Source organism: Eschrichtius robustus, chromosome 1 (genome assembly GCF_028021215.1).
Source record: "Eschrichtius robustus isolate mEscRob2 chromosome 1, mEscRob2.pri, whole genome shotgun sequence".
Lineage (NCBI taxonomy): Eukaryota > Metazoa > Chordata > Mammalia > Artiodactyla > Eschrichtiidae > Eschrichtius > Eschrichtius robustus.
This window is the reverse complement of record NC_090824.1, coordinates 193,574,907-193,592,806: the sequence shown is the minus strand read 5'-3', so window position 1 is coordinate 193,592,806 and position 17,900 is coordinate 193,574,907. Positions and strand designations below refer to the sequence as shown.

Here is a 17,900-nt window from a genome sequence, read left to right as displayed (position 1 = left end):
CGCATGGCACGTTATAAGTATTCAAAAAAAATACTTACTGAACTAAATTGAAGGGAAAACCTCCACCAAAAAAACAAAAAAATGCAACTTCCATCTTACAGCATACAGCAAAATAGTGAAACTATAAAAACTTTCAAACTATAGCAAAAAGAAAATAGTATTAAATACACCTGAACAAAGATGGAATTTATAAACTTAGAAGCAGCTGAAGAAATCAGAGTAACAGACCAACAGATTTAAATAGATAAATAAATGAAACCTCAGTGTATCAAATACCCTCCTCCATAACAGGACCAAAGTTAAGCAGTAAACTGCATGCCTCAAAAGAAGATTATAGTAAACAGCAGTTAATTTTCTGATTATATAAAGCATTTACACAAATATATTTTAAAAAATACTAAGATTTAATTGACCAAACAGGCAAAGAATATGAAATATTTACACATAAGGAAACACAAAATTAAACATTTATTATTTAATAATATTAATAATAAATATTTTAAAAGAATCCTATAGTAGCCAATAACAATATAAAGTAAAAATATATCTTTTTTTCAACTACTTAATGGAAAATTTATCTTTAAATGATAAAACTCATTGTCAGCAAGGTTACAGTAAAATGTCTGTTCTCATATTGCTGATGAAAGCATGAGTTAATTCAACTCTCTTGGAAGGTAACTGAAGGTAAAAATAGGTTTAAGCTATTTATACTCTTTGACCCAATGATTTTACTATGGGAATCTATCCCAAGGAAAACCTTAAATATGGGAAAATAAGGGCATCACTGTTCTGGGGAGGGGAAGACCCAATCTAGGAGTCCAAACAGAACAATGAAATAATCTATGGTGCTCTTCCTTTTCTAGGATATTGAGTCTATTTAAAATTGTGTTGATGAAGACTACATAGTAATATGGGCAAAGAAATTGGTTATATTATTATTTAAGGAACATAGAATTCAAAATTGTGCATACAAATTAGACTAGTTTATTATAAAATAAAACACTGGTTACCTATTTTCTGAGTTTTCTTATATGAAAATTCCTTTATCAACAAAAATGAAAAAAATTTATATGTATTTTAAATGAGTAGAAATAATCTTGGGAGAAAAGATAACATTAAACAGTTGGAATATTTTTGAAAGTCTCAAAATCTTTTCTTATGCAAGCAAATATGCAATATTTCTCAGCAAGCAGAGAGAAGCAGTTTGGTGTACTGGTTAAGAGCAGACTTGGGAACCACACTGAGTTAAATCCTAGCTCTACCACTAAGCACACAATTACCATGAAGTTACTTATACCTTTGTACCTCTGTGCCTCCAATTATAAAATGGGGATAAATAATAACACCTACTTCATGGAGCTGTTGGTGAGGATTCAGCAAGTTAATACATGTAAAACGCTTAGAAACAGTGCTTGACACATAGCAAATGTTCTAATATCTGTCAGTTTTTGCTTACATATAAAAAAATATACTGAAAAGGAATTAGTCTTTTTTGCTAAGAAAATGAACATACAGAACTATGAGTTCATTAGAGCCATTAATCAAAATTTAATCGATGTCCTTACTTCCTAATATAAGCTAAGAAAATATTTAAATGTATAAAAATATTCTTTCAGTACCAAGGGGCTGTTTCCTAAATTCCAAATCGAAAATTACTCCCAACATAAATAAGAAAATACAAAAGTATTACCTTGTTGATATCATCTGCTGTAAATCCACTTTGTTCTAAGAGTTCTCTGATTGCTTCTATACATTTATTAAAAAGTGGAGAACAGAGAAGTTCAAATCTTGCTCTGTACACACACACATACACAAATGCACATACACACAGAGAAGAGAAGACACAGAAGAAAGTCAAACAAGACATCTTTTTCTTGTGAAGGTTAATGCCAAAACCTACTGTGATGAATCTCTTTAGAATAGGTTTATGATCAGAACAGGATATTAAACACCCAGCAGTGCAATATCATGGGGCGAAAAAGTCTAGGTAATCCATCTACAAATGTATGAAGGTGTTTAGTATTAAATTCAGGTGGAAGATTATCTTACCCCATAGCCTGCTTGTAAGCTTTCAAAACACCTAAAAATAAATACTCAGTGTATGGCATTTCTGACAATAAATCTATTGATCCAAATCAAACCATCATTTGGAAATTTTTGCTATTTTTATGTGTTAAAGTTTTACAAAATTCTTTCTCACTACTTTTCTTTATAGTCTGAGCCTATGCTGCACGTAAGTTTAGTTCTTTTGCACCACCTGAGAAGCTTAAATACTAGCAAATAAGATTACAAATTCTATTTCCTTCTTTTCCTTCTTAATAAATTCTATTTCCTTCTATTTCCTTATTAATAAGCAAACATATACTGAGTACTTGGACAAACTTAGCACTAAGTTAATATAAAGACTCTCTTGCCACAAAAGAGATTTAAATTCAATTTAACAACTTTCTATCTTTTAGATTGCAGCTTGATATCTCTCTTAAAAGATCTAGAGGGGGCTTCCCTCGTGGCACAGTGGTTGAGAATCCACCTGCCAATGCAGGGGACACGGGTTCGAGCCCTGGTCCGGGAAGATCCCACATGCCACGGAGCAACTAAGCCCATGTGCCACAACTACTGAGGCTGCACTCTAGAGCCCGTGAGCCACAACTACTGAGCCCGTGTGCCACAACTACTGAAGCCCGCGAGCTCTGGGGCCTGTGCTCCACAACAAGAGAAGCCACCGTGATAAGAAGCCCGCGCACCACAACGAAGAGTAGCCCCCGTTCGCCGCAACTAGAGAAAGCCTGTGCAGCAACGAAGACCCAACGCAGCCAGAAACAATAAATAAATAAAATAAAATAATAAAATAAATAAATTTATAAAAAAAAAAAAGATCTAGAGAACTTTCTGGAGCCACTGGCTACATGAGACTACTGAGCACTTGAAATGTGGCCAATGCTACTGAGGAACCGAATTTTTAATGTTATTTACCTGTAATTAATTAAAAAATTTAAACAGCCACAGGTGGCAGTGCTGACCTGGAGTCTTCGGGAAAGCCCAGGGAGAGTGAGGAAGCTCAACTACAAGGGCCAGATGAAGAGAGGATTTAACCACAGAGTCAGTAAAAGCCTAAAAATAATATAATACTGTAATTCTGGACATTTTCACTATGCTTCCAAGTCATCCGTTAGCTTGTTGGGAGGTTTAAATTGTGCTAACGGTAGCTATTATTATTGTGAGTAATATGCAATGCAAAATGATAGGATGATAGGACAACGGCCTCCCTTGGACTTCCTGGGTGAAGGTGCAATCATTTGTAAGCAATGTTTTGGGTTATGTAAAAGATATGAGCATTAAAAACAATTTTATGCACATTAAACCTGTGTTTACTAAATGTCACAAAGCTATTAAAATTTACAATGTTGCCAATGGATGACAGAGCAAATAAAACCAAGAAAGAGATCAATCCTCAAAAGTACTGTGATAGGTAACGGAACTCTGGAGTCAAAACTAGCTGGGTTTGAATCCAAGGTCTGTCACTTACTAGCTGGATAACCTCGGACAAGAAATGAAACCTGTGTTTCAGCTTCCTCCTGTGTAAAGTAAGGAAAATAACAGTACTTACCTCATTGGGTTGTTAGGAGAATTTGAGAGTTAATACATAGAAAGTACTTAGAATACAGCCTGCCACACAGGGGTAATGATCAAGTTATAGTAAACAACCACTGATACATGTGCAAGCCCCACAAAGAACTAGGAACTATACAGGTGGGACTGCTATTCAGTAAGAGAAACTCGCAAATCTCAAACTTCAAGTCTTCTCTCATCTTTCTTTCAAAGATCTAGGAAGCCCTTTTCACACACTGCTCTTTGTAGCTGTAAAATAACAGGGCAATCACAGCTGACATGATTACTTTGAGAACAGTTATTTAGTCTGACAAGAGTTGGACCCCAGAAGTAAAGACAGGAAAGCTCTCCTTTTATAGAGGGCTAATAAACCTCAAATGAGCAAACGAAAAACCCAAAGTGAGAAAATTACACCTAAATGTGAATACACTTGGAATTTTTTTGTTTAAGTTGTTTGAACTGCAGTTTTACCTGGACACATTGCAGTCAAAATCTTGACCTTCATACAATGAGTCAAGGAAACAATTGGCACTTCCCAAGGTTGACAAAGAATGTTTTGCAGTGTCAGCACTGTTCATCAGTTTCACCATGGCACGGGCATTTCCTCTCACGTCATGTTTGAAGGATCTAAATTAAAAATACAATCTTTGAAGTTTAAAAATTACTAGGTCATTTAGAATTTATTGTAAATAAAATCTGGATAATCCCTATTAGGATAACTATAAGCTCATGAATCAATATTAATACCAGATTTTAGTATCTCCAAAATATCCGAAGAAAATTCTCTGCAATTTAAAGAAGTGTCTCAAGAAAAATGAATAACCAATACACTCAACACTTTGAATTGCTGGATTCTGTAACCACAATAATGGACTGTGCTTTGAAGAAGTACAGGAGCCGTCATCTTTTTACAGATGAGACAAAAGGAGGTTGAAGGAGATTTATGCAACTGGGTCAAGTCTCACACCTCACCCCTTACAACCGCAGCATGATTATTGTTTGATGGCACAAAATTATCTGTCCAGCATTAAAAAAAAAAGAACTAAAAGTGCTTCTTCAGAGAAATTTGAAACATAACGAAATACGTTAAAATTACAGTTCCTCTACCTCCAAGGGGAGTTAATTGTTAAAACTGCTTGCTAAGTGGTGATATTGATGGCCCTGTTTTTAAACATGTTTAAAAACTGAAATCCGTAGTAAAATTAACAATGCCCCTCCTTGAGTTGGAACACCTTTACAACAAAAAGCAGTATAGGTCTTTATTAAAGAAATGAGAAATTATCACTTTTTCAAGACTTTTTTTTATCCAGTTTAGTCAAACTGATGAAAATGCTATTTCAGCTTCTTTTTACAGCAGGAATGTCCCAAATATAACCTTTATATATTTGACTCATGATGTGCCAAACAGGATTAGAATTTTGAATGGAATAATTACATCCAGCAACAAAACTAAAATATTCCTTGTGGTAGTAGATTAGTAATAAAATAAACACTCTGCAAGACATTCATTTACTGGAATGTAACTATAACATAATCTTTTTTTATTTTTTATTTTTTTAACATAATCTTCTACACCTGTAAAAACTGTTCAGAAGGTGGTGAGGCCTCAGTGCTTTTACCCTCCTTCATCCAGACATAAAAGCAACCACTGAAGAACTGAGGGAAAAATCCAAGTACACTGCACTGGGCAGCTTGGCCTCTGCTTCCCCCTGTTTACCAGAACAGACCTTAGAACTTTAGACACAAAAATATCCAGCGCACTGGAAAAAACATGTCCTCCTTTGAAGGGCACTTTCAAATAAATTAGGAAAAAATTAAACCTGAAGTGAAACTTCAGTCGAAATATATCATCAAGTCCCTTTATACTCACCTCTGAAACTCAGAAGCTAGGTACTGTGCTAAGGTTTCTGTGAAATGTGTACCTCCAATGTTATTATCAGTGTTTGTTGAAAGAACACGATATATTCCACTGTTAACTTCCATGACACTGATAGATAAGGATGTTCCTCCAAGTTTGAATACCAAAACGTTGCTAAAAAAAAAAAGGTAACATGAGTAAGTTATGAGAGAATCACAGCATTGTAAAGCCAGGTTTGACTTCTTAAACTAACAAGTCACTGTAAATCACATATGAGGAAACTGAAAATCTCACATGAGTAACTAAGTTGTCCATGGTCATCACTCAGTGATGACTTAAGCCTAGAAACCAGATCTGATTTTAAGTCAAAGCTCTTTTTCATTTAGTTGTACTGGTAAAACTGTATTCTTCTAACTGGAGTTCAAAACATTAACTTTTCAAAGTAAATAAAGAAGAGATTTGTAATTAAAGTGAACTGTAAGAGAATTAAACATAGAAATTTTATGTTAATATTGTCCTTGTTACTACTGCAATAACATGTTCTACAAAAGTAAAACATATGCAAAACTAGGAGTTAATTTCCTATGTATCAAAATCCAAAATTTCTGATATCCTAATTTATATTCTATATTTTAGTTTACCTAAAAAAAAATCTCCTAGTAATTTATACATATTAGTTTAATTGTGAGATATGAATGAAATGACACAATTAGGGGAAATTAACACATCTGAATTGATTTCCCTAAAATTACACGATGTGTCAGATCTATTAAGACAAGTTTTATAATTAAATTAGGAGTATGTCTTACTATTTCATTATCAAACGAAGTCTTAAATCCCCATACTGGCTTTTCCCCCATCTCCTGCCAAGACAAATGCACATAAAAGACCTCACTGTTTCTAAGCATGTTTAATAATTAGAATTGGTAGTAAAATTAACAGTGCCCTAGAGCTTCAGTTGGAACTTGGCTGGGCTTATAAATTTCAAATCTTCCTCCACTAAGGGGACAAAGTGTAGGTGATAAGAGAAGGGCGGAAAAGCTCAACCTTCCCTCCTGCCTGTTATATCCTTTCTCTGCTTTCTTAGGACATCTTTCTCATCTATTTGAAAAACTCTAGGTGAGAGTTTCGATGTCTTTCCATCCATAAAGGCTTGGAACCACTGTGCTATATAACAATCTCTACTGAAATAATTGCTATAATCTAAAATGTTTTCTGCAGTGAAAAACTTAAAGCTGCAAATACGGTTTTTACCTTTTTCCAGTGGGGCAGTCTTGTCCAATTCCGTAAGCCAAAAGAGCTGCAGATGGTTCGTGGATTAACCGCAAAACATTGAACCCAGCAGCTCTCGCTGCTTCCCTGTGGACAATTTACTTTTAATACATTTAGTATCACAACATGTTCAAGTCTACATTTTTAGAAATGCTCTGCTAAAGATTTTATGCAATAGCATATAAGACTTCGCAAGTAGAACATGACGGGTAATGATCTTTAGAAGCGAGATAACAGAACATAAGAAACAGACCTAAGTCTTTAAGCGTAGACCACTTTCTGTTTAAAATAATAATGTTCAGAGTCTATTTCCTTGCCAAAGAAAATAACATGCTTATACTGAGTAAGGAAGAGAAAGCTCTCCAAATGCTCAAGCTTACAAACTTTAGAAAGAGATTAGGACATATTTATAATACATTTTAGCATTTTCCAACTTCTTTAATTTAGGGTCACAGTTTTAACACCCCACAAGTGCAAGTAAATAAAGCAATTCTCTGCCCCAGAAGCAACTCAGGTGTTCAGCAAAGCCCCATAGGGAACTCTATCCACAGAGAAAAAGACTGGGTGCTTGCCAATTACATTTGCATAACAACCTATAAAAACTAAATACAACTTTTTGTTTAGATGTTAATCTAAGGTGAAAAAATAATCGCAAATATTTTCTAAAATTGCTTATTTTTATATAATTCCCACGTAAGCCTTAATTACATGACACTAAGGCAAAGTGATTCATAAACATCAACTTAACCTGGTAGTCAAAAACATTTCCAATCAAAATAGCTAAGAAGGTTACATTTAATTTTATGTTCTTTTGACATTTCATAAAATAAAGGAACTATTAATGATTATTACCATAACTTTTTACCACACGATTTACATATGTAAATATACATGTATTTACAAATACAACTTTATTGTGTAAGTTATTTTCAAACGCGATTTTACCTTTCACTATATAGTGATACTGTGAAATCTGTTATTTCCTTTAACTAAGCAAGTAAAAGAAACCCCATATTATACTTACCCAAGAGCATTTTTTTGTTTTTCTCCAAAATCAAATGGAACAGTAATAACTACATCATTTGCATCTGAGCCCAAGAAAAAATGTGCTGTTTCTGTACGTGAAAAAAATATTTTAAAAGTTCACGAAATGTACTATGGTAATCATGTCATGATATACGTAAGTCAAATCATTACGCTGTACACCTTATACGGTGTTGTATGTCAGTGATATCTCAATAAAATGGGAAAAAACATATATAAAAATAAATTCTGATGATACACAGAAATGTCAAGTGATACTCTGAGGTTTGTTAATTTGAGCCAAAGACCTTCTCACTATAAGGATTTTCCAATTCACTTGACTGCTCCACCCAAATGATCTTCTCTTGCTCTCTTAAATTGTGCACTACTTTTTTGTGGTTTTGGTATAGTTCGTGGACATCGAACTAAGTACTTTCCAAAGTGCCTGGCTCTTAGGCTTCCAAGTTTCAACCATCTCCCAAATTAGACGGGTTCTCAGACAATGAGCTTCTAATGCACCAATGTGCAGACCAACTGCCATGGTGAAAGGCTGCCTTCCATCCCACAAATCCATCACACATTCCAGAGCTGAAGTAAGTAAGCCTTGTCGGTAATCTACTCCAGAATCCCTCAGGTTGCTCCACAGAAGGCTGCTCAGCTCCAAGCCTTCACCTGAAGTGGAGATAAAACCAGACCTGCTTAATCTGCCTAAATTACCGTGGAGAGTGCACTGTCAATCTTGAAGGAGATACGATATTCACTATTCGCCAAGCTTATTGGCCACTTCATCTTTTTTTAAAAAGTATTTATTTATTTGGCTGCACTGGGTCTTAGTTGCCGCATGTGGGATCTTTAGTTGCGGCATGCGAACTCTCAGTTGCAGCATGCATGTGGGATCTAGTTCCCTGACCAGGGATTGTACCCGGTCCCCTGCGTTGGGAGCGCAGAGTCTTAGCCATGGGACCGCCTGGTCACTTCATCTTAAGAAGTTTTGAAAATGCTAATTTGGCCCCATCCATCTACATTACTTCTAGGGAAACCAACGTCAGGGAAAATAAGTCATTTAACCAAGGTCACATAGCCAGTCAGTGGCCCGGGCAGGTCTAGCATAATTTAGGTCTCCTCACTGCTCATTCGCTCAATCACCCTGCTTAGCCCCAGATCAAAAAAGGTCAGTTTTTAAAAAGATCTTTTCTTTTGCTCAATACCTTTCATTTTACTAAATATCAGTCTGGCAACATCTTCTGGGCTGACAAATTTCTTTTCTTCTCCAGTATCTATTTCATATCGTAATTTCCCATTTTTTTCAATGACCTATGAAGGAAATTATGAGTGTGTTAAATAAGGAATGATTTTAATAAAAATACCGTTTCAAATCAACATAATTGGCAATTACTTTGTGTAACAGGGAAATAATAATAGAAGCATACTCACTAAACATTTACTATCCCTGATGTATTTCTGAGCCTGTGGATCATCAGAGCTGTCCATAGAGATAAACATAGTTAAATATTTGTATCACTATTGTTGACATAGAAGTTTTAAAGAAGACTATATTCTTCAATACCACTTGACAAATATAAAACTATAAACAAAATTAAGTTGCTTAATATTAAAAAAAATCTTGCAATATTATGGTAGGTTCAGACGGTAGGACTGAATGGATGGAGTATTTACAACGTTTAGAGTAACTATTAAAGGGCTAATCTTCACATTTGAAAGTAAATAGCTCTTCCTTGTTCTGATCTTACTATCAACAGATGTTACACATTTGGGGATGATTTTCATAATATCAATGATTTTATGTCATATATACTTGTATCTTTGATCCTGAAGACCCAACCACTGAGATAAAAAGGACAAAAGGACCACAAACTAACGGCAAACCAGAATACCTAACACCATCTTTGCTGCTTGGTTTCTGAATATGAATCAATGCCTGAAACCTGAAAGGACTAAGCAAAAGTATGAATATTATATATGTAAAAGTGCAGAGTACTACAGGTAGATAGATACATAACGTCCTATACGAAGTAGGTACTAAACAATTGTGTATGGCAATGGAAAAATTAAAACAATGGGTGTTATGTTGCTCAAAATAGTAATACGAATTAATGCAGATTACAAAATGTTTTCACATATATTACCTTACTTGATATTCCCAACACTATAAGGGGCAGAGTCAGTACTTGATCCCAGGCCTTCTCTACCAGGCTAGGGTTTAGACTGCCTCGCGGTGAGATGCTAAATGACTAAGGTACTTTTGCCATGAGCAGGGATAGGAGTCTGATCTTTGGCTTAATTTCATCTAGAAACGAAGATGAGGTAGACCCTTTCGCTAAATCCTTCTTGCAAGGGCCAGTGGCTATTCTGTCCAGAGACCAGTCTTAACTGTTTAGTAAGAGCAGGTGAAAATTAACACTGGCTAATTGCTGAAGGGTTACTGAACATCTGAGGACCCGAATCTGTGTAAACAAGGGGAAAATGCCCAAAGTCACATGGCTAATTAATAGAACAACTAGCTGGAATCCAGATCTTTAACGCAAAGTTTAATATTCTTTCCACTAGCCTTCCCCCACCCCCGCCCCTTTTCTAAACCCAGTATTTATACTAGCTCCTGGAAAAATATTTTAAGGGTAAGAAAAAAAAGATTAAGTGTGCCCACAGTAATTTTTTTTTCCTACCAATACTGTAATTTTGGCATGACACTTAAGTGGTTCTGTTTCCTTTAGAACAGAATTTAAGTCAACCAGGATAATTTCACCAAATAGCTATCTATCACTCAGACAAGATAACTTGCCAGAAAAGGATATTTTAATGGAATTTATAGAACTCTTAGAAATGGAAAATTCTTTCTCAATTGCCATGCAGAGAGGGCCTCGCTCAGGTGAGGCCAGAAGCACACGTAGCTCTGAGGGCCAGAGAGAGGCCAGACCCTGGAGGTTAGCCAGCGGAGAAGCAGAAAGCAGAGAATGGAGGTGACGACAAATGATCACGGTAGCGCCAGAAAGTAGTGGACTGACCACAGCCAGGTACAGATGACAACTTTATTTGTCCACACCAGGATTGAGTTACTGAACAGAGACAGAGGGTGGTGGCAGGTTGGCATACACAGCACCACTTACGTCGAGGGCTTCAGGAGGCAGGCAGAGCATCACTCCTACCATGGTACCAGGGCCTTCATCCTCCTCCTCCTCCTCCCTCCTGAAGGGCCCTGCCCCACACTCACCAGCACTCACGTACTACCAGGCTTCTTCCCCCCACTCTCCCAGTACAGAGCCCAGCAGGTCTGGAAACGTCTGTCTTTACATTCATCCGCCCACTGGGCCCTCACACAGCTCCTGCGAGGTAGCTGGGATGGCCTCCCACTGGAGAGGTGAGGGGCCTGAGGTACAGAATGGTCAAGTGACCTGCCTGCAGGCTGACAGGGAGTCACGGCTGGGCCTGTTTCTCTACAGTCTCCCCTTATTACGACTTCCCTCCTCTTCACAAGATTTGGCCCATTTTCTCTGTTTTTAAAGATTTTCCCCTTTAGTTTTATTCCTAACCTTAAAGTTACTCTGCCCATCAGATCTGCACACTACCACCTCCCAAGTTCACCTTGACTTCTGCTCTTTATCGCAAATAAATCCCTGCCTGTGTACTTTGCTACCATTAATAGATTAATATAGTACAGGCCTAACTCTTTCAAGTACTTCCTTGTTTTTCCAGAAAGTCTACCTATCTACAGTAGTGTTATCCAGTTGTAACTGACATGGACCCCTCCATGTAAGGGCCTAAAACAACTGAGAAAAAAAAATTATGTATCTCCATTTCCGTGCCTTAAACATATGCTCCTTTAAAGCACGGAATCTGTGTCTGGGTGTGGTGCTTACAGAAGTTCACAAGTACATTCATAAATATTAATGCCATAGAATGCTTCCTTAAAACACAATTGTTACCAGAATTTCACATACATTAACACGCTGCTCTGACTGAAAATATCGCAATCAGAATTTCACTTTGCCTTTTGTTATGCTATTCATCTAATTTTTTAGAACTGGAAGGTACGAGAAACGTCACCTAGTACAAACCTCTCATTTTAGAGATCAACCGAGGCACAAAAAGGGCAAGTGATCTGCTCAGTGTAACAAAGTGTGGCAGCATTAGAATCTGGGGGTTCTGGCTAGATTCCAGTGTGTTCTACCTCGCGCTGCTTCCTACAGAATGGCCCATTCCCCAGAGAAACCTGCCATCTACTCCTGCTCCTTGTATGTTCCCGCTGTGGTCTGGACCATTTCTCCACCTATTGCTATTTCCAGCATTTAGGTAAGCAACCAAGCTGGCAAAATAGAAAATAAAACCTCTCCCAACATGCCTGCACTTTTTCCCCAGCCTCTTGATTAGAGGAAAGCTCTTTACGTTCTAAGTCTCCTTTTTGTACTTTCTGAAAGTACTAAATAACCGCTAAGAGCTTTAAGTTAGGTTAACGATGGCCAGTAATGGCTTCCCTTCTACAGTAAATTGGAAGCATGGCTCAACACCATCATATCTCCTCTAGGAAGTGTATGTGTTTTGGAGGGAAAAGGGGATGGATTTGTGGAGGGTTGGTGCTTAAAAAGAGTTAGCTATTGCAGGCCGTCTTTATGCACACCACCCAACTGTTCCCAAAGCTGTTCTATTCCATCATATGCCATTAATGAGGTGAACTTTTGTCTATAACGTGTGAGAAAAAGTGACTTTGGAAAGTTCCCTAAAAGAAAAGTTTTCTAGGGCTTGCCTTCTATAACATACTAGACAGAAAAAAGGCTAACAGAGAAGAACAAAATTAGCTAAAAGCATTTGGGAAACTGATATCATCTGAATTGTTTCCACGAGGTCCAAATGGCAAACCAATGCTAAAGATATATAATTATGCATAATCAAGGAACCTAAAAAATATGGAATGCAAAGAATCTACTTACATGTAATATTTTATAAGACAGCCAATTTCTCATTATATCAAAGATTATCAATATGAACCAAAACGCACGATTGTGGCTCCCTGTCAGTTGTGAATTACATCCATAGTGGTAAGAGACTGAGGACTAGTAAAATGGAGGGAAAGATGGTTTGACTATTGAGTGTGTGCTAGTCGGTATGTCACAGACACAGCAGTGAAAATATGAGATAAAGGTACCAATACGTGTTGTGTCTATATTAGCCTCATGAGCTACAAAGAGATTTAAAGAAGTGAAGATTGTAAACTCCAGGAAGCAGTCAAGTTAAACTAGGAGATTCAAGCAATGAGGGCTTGGTATACAGCCCTAATTCTACATCTTGTCAGCTACTGTGCCTCCTCCTAGCCTGACCTCAGCCAAGGTCATATGCTTTAATAACTTACATGTGTATAGTGCTTTTAAACTTTTAAACCCTTTCACATCTATTTAAGCCATCTGATCCTCACAACAACCCTGTGAGGTAGGCAAGCTGCCCCCTTTTAACAGCCGAGGAAACTGGTGTTGAGAGGTAAACTAAGTTGTCGCGCATCAGTGGTGAAGCCAGGGCTAACTAGCTCTCTGGACTTGGCCGCTTCCGTTGTCTACTAGGCCACCTCTCACGTTTCTGAAAGGCCTTTCAACTAGTGGAGACGCTTGGGAGAAGCAAGTATTCTACCCTTGAATATTCTAGCATTCCTACCCTTCTGCACATTAATGGTCCATCCACTCTTTTTTTTCCTGAGGACACGGAAAAGGAGGCAGGCTACCAGAAGGCAGCCGTTGGACCCGGGCCTCTGCCAGAGTAGGACATACACCCTTGTGTGATCAGCTCCTAACTTTTGGTGTTTGAAATTAACCTCTGAAGCAACTTTTCAAGCCCCAGCTGGAAAGCGCCGGTCGCCTCTTCCACCGCTGTGGCCAAGCGTCTGACAGCGACCACCGCATCCCTGCGCAGCTCGTTGGCAGCGTCCTGCTGAGCGCTGGCCTCCTCACCGATGGCAATCAGCCGGTCCAATTTTTCCTCCTCCCGCTTTGAAAGTTCTCGTGCCAATCTCCTGTTTTCTGCCAACTCGGCTGCGATAGTCCTGGCCACGGACCGCCTTCTTCGCCTTGCCCACCTGGGAGGGGGCTCACTGGTCAAAGGCCCATCCCCACCAGAAACCAAAGGAACTCTGGAGGAGGAGACCGGAGGCTGCTGTGCCGAGGCCACCCCGGGAGTGTTTCGGACGGAGCTGGTGCAGGGGCTGGGCTCACCGGACACCCCCAGTCTGGTCACGGGGCTGCTCTGACAGGGAGCAGCTGCACCTCTGAAAAGGTGGTGGGAGCTGCTGTAGCTGGGGGTCCCTTGAGAGCACCCTGAAAAACAAAGCAACAATGTTGCAGAGATTACATTCCTGCTAGGGGAATGCTTGGAGCCAGCAGCAGAGCTGAGGGACAGTGACAAAGCTACGGTATTCCCAGCAAGGCCTCTTTCCGCAAGGGATGGGGAAGAAGTCACTTCCTTATCTGGACATTTTGTTCTGTTGCAATCACACATCCAAAACCTCTCCCCTCGCCTTCCTGAGCCCCTTTCCACATAGCTATCCAACCTACTCTACAGCCACAAATTCCTAAGTCCCCATTATTAACAATGCCAAAACTAGTTTGCTTCTAAGGAGTACTTCTAGGTTTAAAGGAGTTCTAACATCTTACATACCTAGGGTCATACCTCTTAAAAACCTGAAGCCCTTTATCTTACCACTAGATTTAAAAAAGGGGACAGGGGGCAGAAACAGGGACGATGCTGACGAGGTCACCATCCAAACATATAACGATTAGAACCAAGTGACCCTGGGACCCTGATCCTTCACACGCTGGGGAGTTACCTGCACCCGAGGATTCATCCCAGGAGTCCTCAAGGTCACTGGTTTCTCGCATCTGGTCACTGATCCTCAGTTGACAATCCTCATCTGATTCCTTAACTGTTTTCAAGGTGGGCTGGTGATCTGCTGCCTGAGTCCTTTCTGCTCCCAGAACGCTGGCTCCCTCTTCCCCTGGGGTGTCGGGGGCTGCTAAGCTCTGATCACAGTGCTGGGCCCACGCAGCCTCCTCCGTTAAGTTGTCTGCGTCAGTCACTATCTGATTGCGGAGAAGCTGATCCAACGTATCATAAAAGGGACAGTGTGGTGGATCACCCATACTTGTGGCGTGGGCCACATAGGCCTTTAAATATAATGCCTTCAGGACTTTGAACTTGGAGCGGCACTGACGCTCGGTGCGGCGGAAGCCTTCCTGCTGCATCCGCTTAGACACAGCCTGGTAGACGTCTGCATTGTGATGCACAGTCTGGAGGCGCTGAATATACTCTGCCTCACCTAGTATGGAGAGAAGCGTCCGTGTCTCCTGTCTGGACCACCGGATGCCTGCGCTGCTACTGGAAGTGGCCATAGCGGACTGGGAAGGAAGGCTAGCTGGAGGAGGCTCCTGGGCAGCAAGGTGCCGATCTGAAGGTGTGGGGAGGCTCTGTGTGCTCAGGTCTATCTCCAGGAGCCAGCTGATTCTTCCCTCTCAGGGCTAATTGCTGAGAAGCCAGGTCCAAGGACCGCATTTCTGGCTGGAAGGCCACAGGGGAATGAAAGTTACAGGGATGGGTAAGGATAATTGTGGCAGCAAGTTAAGCGGTGCTACCTGTAAGTAGGCTGCAAAGAGGCAGGCACACCAGCACTGAGAAAGCCCAACTTTGGGAGTTCGCTCAGGATGGGTAATGGATCAAGGGCTAAAAAGGACCTTACTGGCTTGGCAACAAGGGGACTGGCTCCTCCACAAAGGGCAGAAGGCTTCCAAGGCTGAGACCTGGTACAACTGCGTATCTGTAAAAATCACCATTGTCTTCTAAGTAGACAGACCGAGGCGGAGAAATGCCTGGACCATGAGGCAGCTCATTCTGGAGAAGTCCTAGCAGGACCATGGCACAGCAATACATGTCTAAAGGGGCTCACTCCTTACTAACCTTGGCCTGAATGGCATGCTGTGGCTATGTATTACCCAGCTGACTGTCACCATTGCACTCTTTTGTTAAAAGGTAACTTCCAGGGCCAGAAAAGCAAGCTGAAGTCGTCCTTGCTAATACAAAGCTTCTTGCATAATATGGCAGAAAACCTCCACATCTTTACTTCGACCACCTGCCCCAAAATAGCAGCAAAAAAACAAACAGGGCTACCAAGGGGATGGATCTGTGGAACTGCTCTGTATCTTGATTATATCAATGCCAATACCTTGGTTGTGATACTGTAAGTACAGTTTTGCACGATGTTACCATTGGGAGAAAATGGTAAATCCAATAATACATTCCATCTCTCTGTATCATTTCTTGTAACAGTATGTAAATCTACCATTATCTCAAAAAAAAAGTTTACTTAAAAAAATACATTGTTGGCTGCTTACAGCGAGTGAATCTGGTTTCTACAACTCTCTGCTTTTTTCAGTCTATAATTTGAAAATTTTTGATACCAACTCAATTTATTTCCAATATGCTCAGTACTAAATTTTGTCAACAGATAAATGGATATGGGAATATATGCATCATCAGAGAATATTTGAATTCTCTCTGAAATACTACAAGTTTTGACGTAATGCATAAAGATCCTAAGGAAAAAAAATGAGTATCAAGTTCAGTTTAACTAAACACAGGTAAAGGGATAGCAAAAAATATCTGTATGTATAAAAGAAATAAATTTTAAATTTAATCCATGATCCCCAAATCCTAAAATCAACACGAGGAAATTTCTACCTAAATTCTTAACTGACGAAGTAGAAAGGAAAGAACCTGGGGCTAACGGTTAGGCGTCCTGGACTGCAGTCCTTTCTAGTTTACCCCCTAACTAATTCAGGGATATCTAACTTCTGTGTGCCTTGATTTTCTCATCTAGAAATGGGGAGGGATAAAACCTGCCTGACAATCGTACAGGGATTTGAGAGGATTAAATAAAATAATAGATGTGAAAGCACTTTGAAAATTTAAAAACACTATATCGAGTATTACAACTCCAGTGAAAATGAAAACCCCTAATTATCATGGTAATCTGTAATTTGAGGAGACAGAAGTCTGGGGAAGCAAGCCTCTTTAATCTTTTAATTAAAGTTACAACAGTTGATTAACCTGATTCTTAAGACATTAATTAAGCTGTTTCCCCAGTGCTTAAATTTGAAAGCCAACTGTTATAGTTCCCAGAAAGTGTCACAAAAAGATCTGAGGAAGAAAATCAATAGCTTCTACATAAATATTTCACCAATTATAACAGATTCCACGAAATTCGACTACAGTGCAAAGAAATCTTCAAATTCGCACACAATCTCTCAAGTTCCCTCAGTTAAAAAAGTACTGTAAAAATGTGATAAGTCCAAATTCCCACCCCTGGATGACACAAATTATCAAAACTAAATGTATGTTGGCATCTATCAATACTAACAGATCTGAGAGCAAGAAACAAATGTCTGCGTGAATCCCATCCTTGAGAAGACTCAGCAGAAGATAATATCAGAAGATAACAGCCTCCTGGAGTATTCTGTGAAATGACCCAGTCATAAAAAACAATGAAAAAACACACTGGCGTTTCTAGTTTCATCTCACGTTACACTCAGAATGTATAACCACATTTTTATTACCATGGGTAAAAGTACTATTTTATTCCATACCTTCTGCCAAGGATCTGCTTTACTTTCATTACTGTATTTGAAATATTCCTTATTCTACTTTGTTTTGCTGCCAATCCAACAACCTGAAAAACAGCAATATGTTACAACGCGCATCATTTTTTCCTTATTTCAAAGTTCAAAAAGGAGGGGAACAGTACCTCTTCATTTTCTGAGTAAGCAACAACAGCTGGAGTGACTCTGTCCCCTGCATCATTGGCGACCACATCAGCCCGGCCATCCTGGAGAAAAATACGCAACTGTATTAGTTCTTTGGGGATGAAATATACAGTCTCTTTAGATATATTCAAACGTGGGTGGGCCAGCGTTACTCTGACATATATGTGGAGAGAAAAACGGCTTTATCATTATTTTAAACACGTAGATTTAACTGTCTTTATCAATTTCCTAGATTTTAATTAAGACCAGAATTCCATGAAAAACTACCTCATTTTTTTCAGTCTGCTCTGCATAGCGGGTAACAGAACAGACATAATAACAACCTATCT

The 17,900-nt window shown here is 39.0% G+C and overlaps 1 protein-coding gene across 2 annotated transcripts in view; it reads right to left on the bottom strand.

Moving 5' to 3' along the window:
• Positions 1 to 17,900, bottom strand: part of LOC137775716 (heat shock 70 kDa protein 14) — a 39,485-nt gene that overhangs the window by 20,632 nt on the left and 953 nt on the right. The window contains exons 1-10 of one of the 2 annotated variants that reach the window (XM_068561846.1): positions 17,395 to 17,474; positions 14,586 to 15,313; positions 13,578 to 14,076; positions 9,197 to 9,245; positions 8,971 to 9,076; positions 7,764 to 7,854; positions 6,722 to 6,826; positions 5,480 to 5,641; positions 4,081 to 4,236; positions 1,691 to 1,793 (exon numbers count right to left, since the gene is read on the bottom strand). In XM_068561846.1, the coding sequence (XP_068417947.1) occupies positions 1,691 to 1,793; positions 4,081 to 4,236; positions 5,480 to 5,641; positions 6,722 to 6,826; positions 7,764 to 7,854; positions 8,971 to 9,076; positions 9,197 to 9,245; positions 13,578 to 14,076; positions 14,586 to 15,147 (1,833 nt within the window). In that variant the 5' untranslated portion in view covers positions 15,148 to 15,313; positions 17,395 to 17,474. Of the gene's footprint in view, positions 1 to 1,690; positions 1,794 to 4,080; positions 4,237 to 5,479; positions 5,642 to 6,721; positions 6,827 to 7,763; positions 7,855 to 8,970; positions 9,077 to 9,196; positions 9,246 to 13,577; positions 14,077 to 14,585; positions 15,314 to 17,394; positions 17,478 to 17,552; positions 17,634 to 17,900 lie in introns of those variants that run through there. The other variant, XM_068561856.1, reaches the window with a different exon arrangement.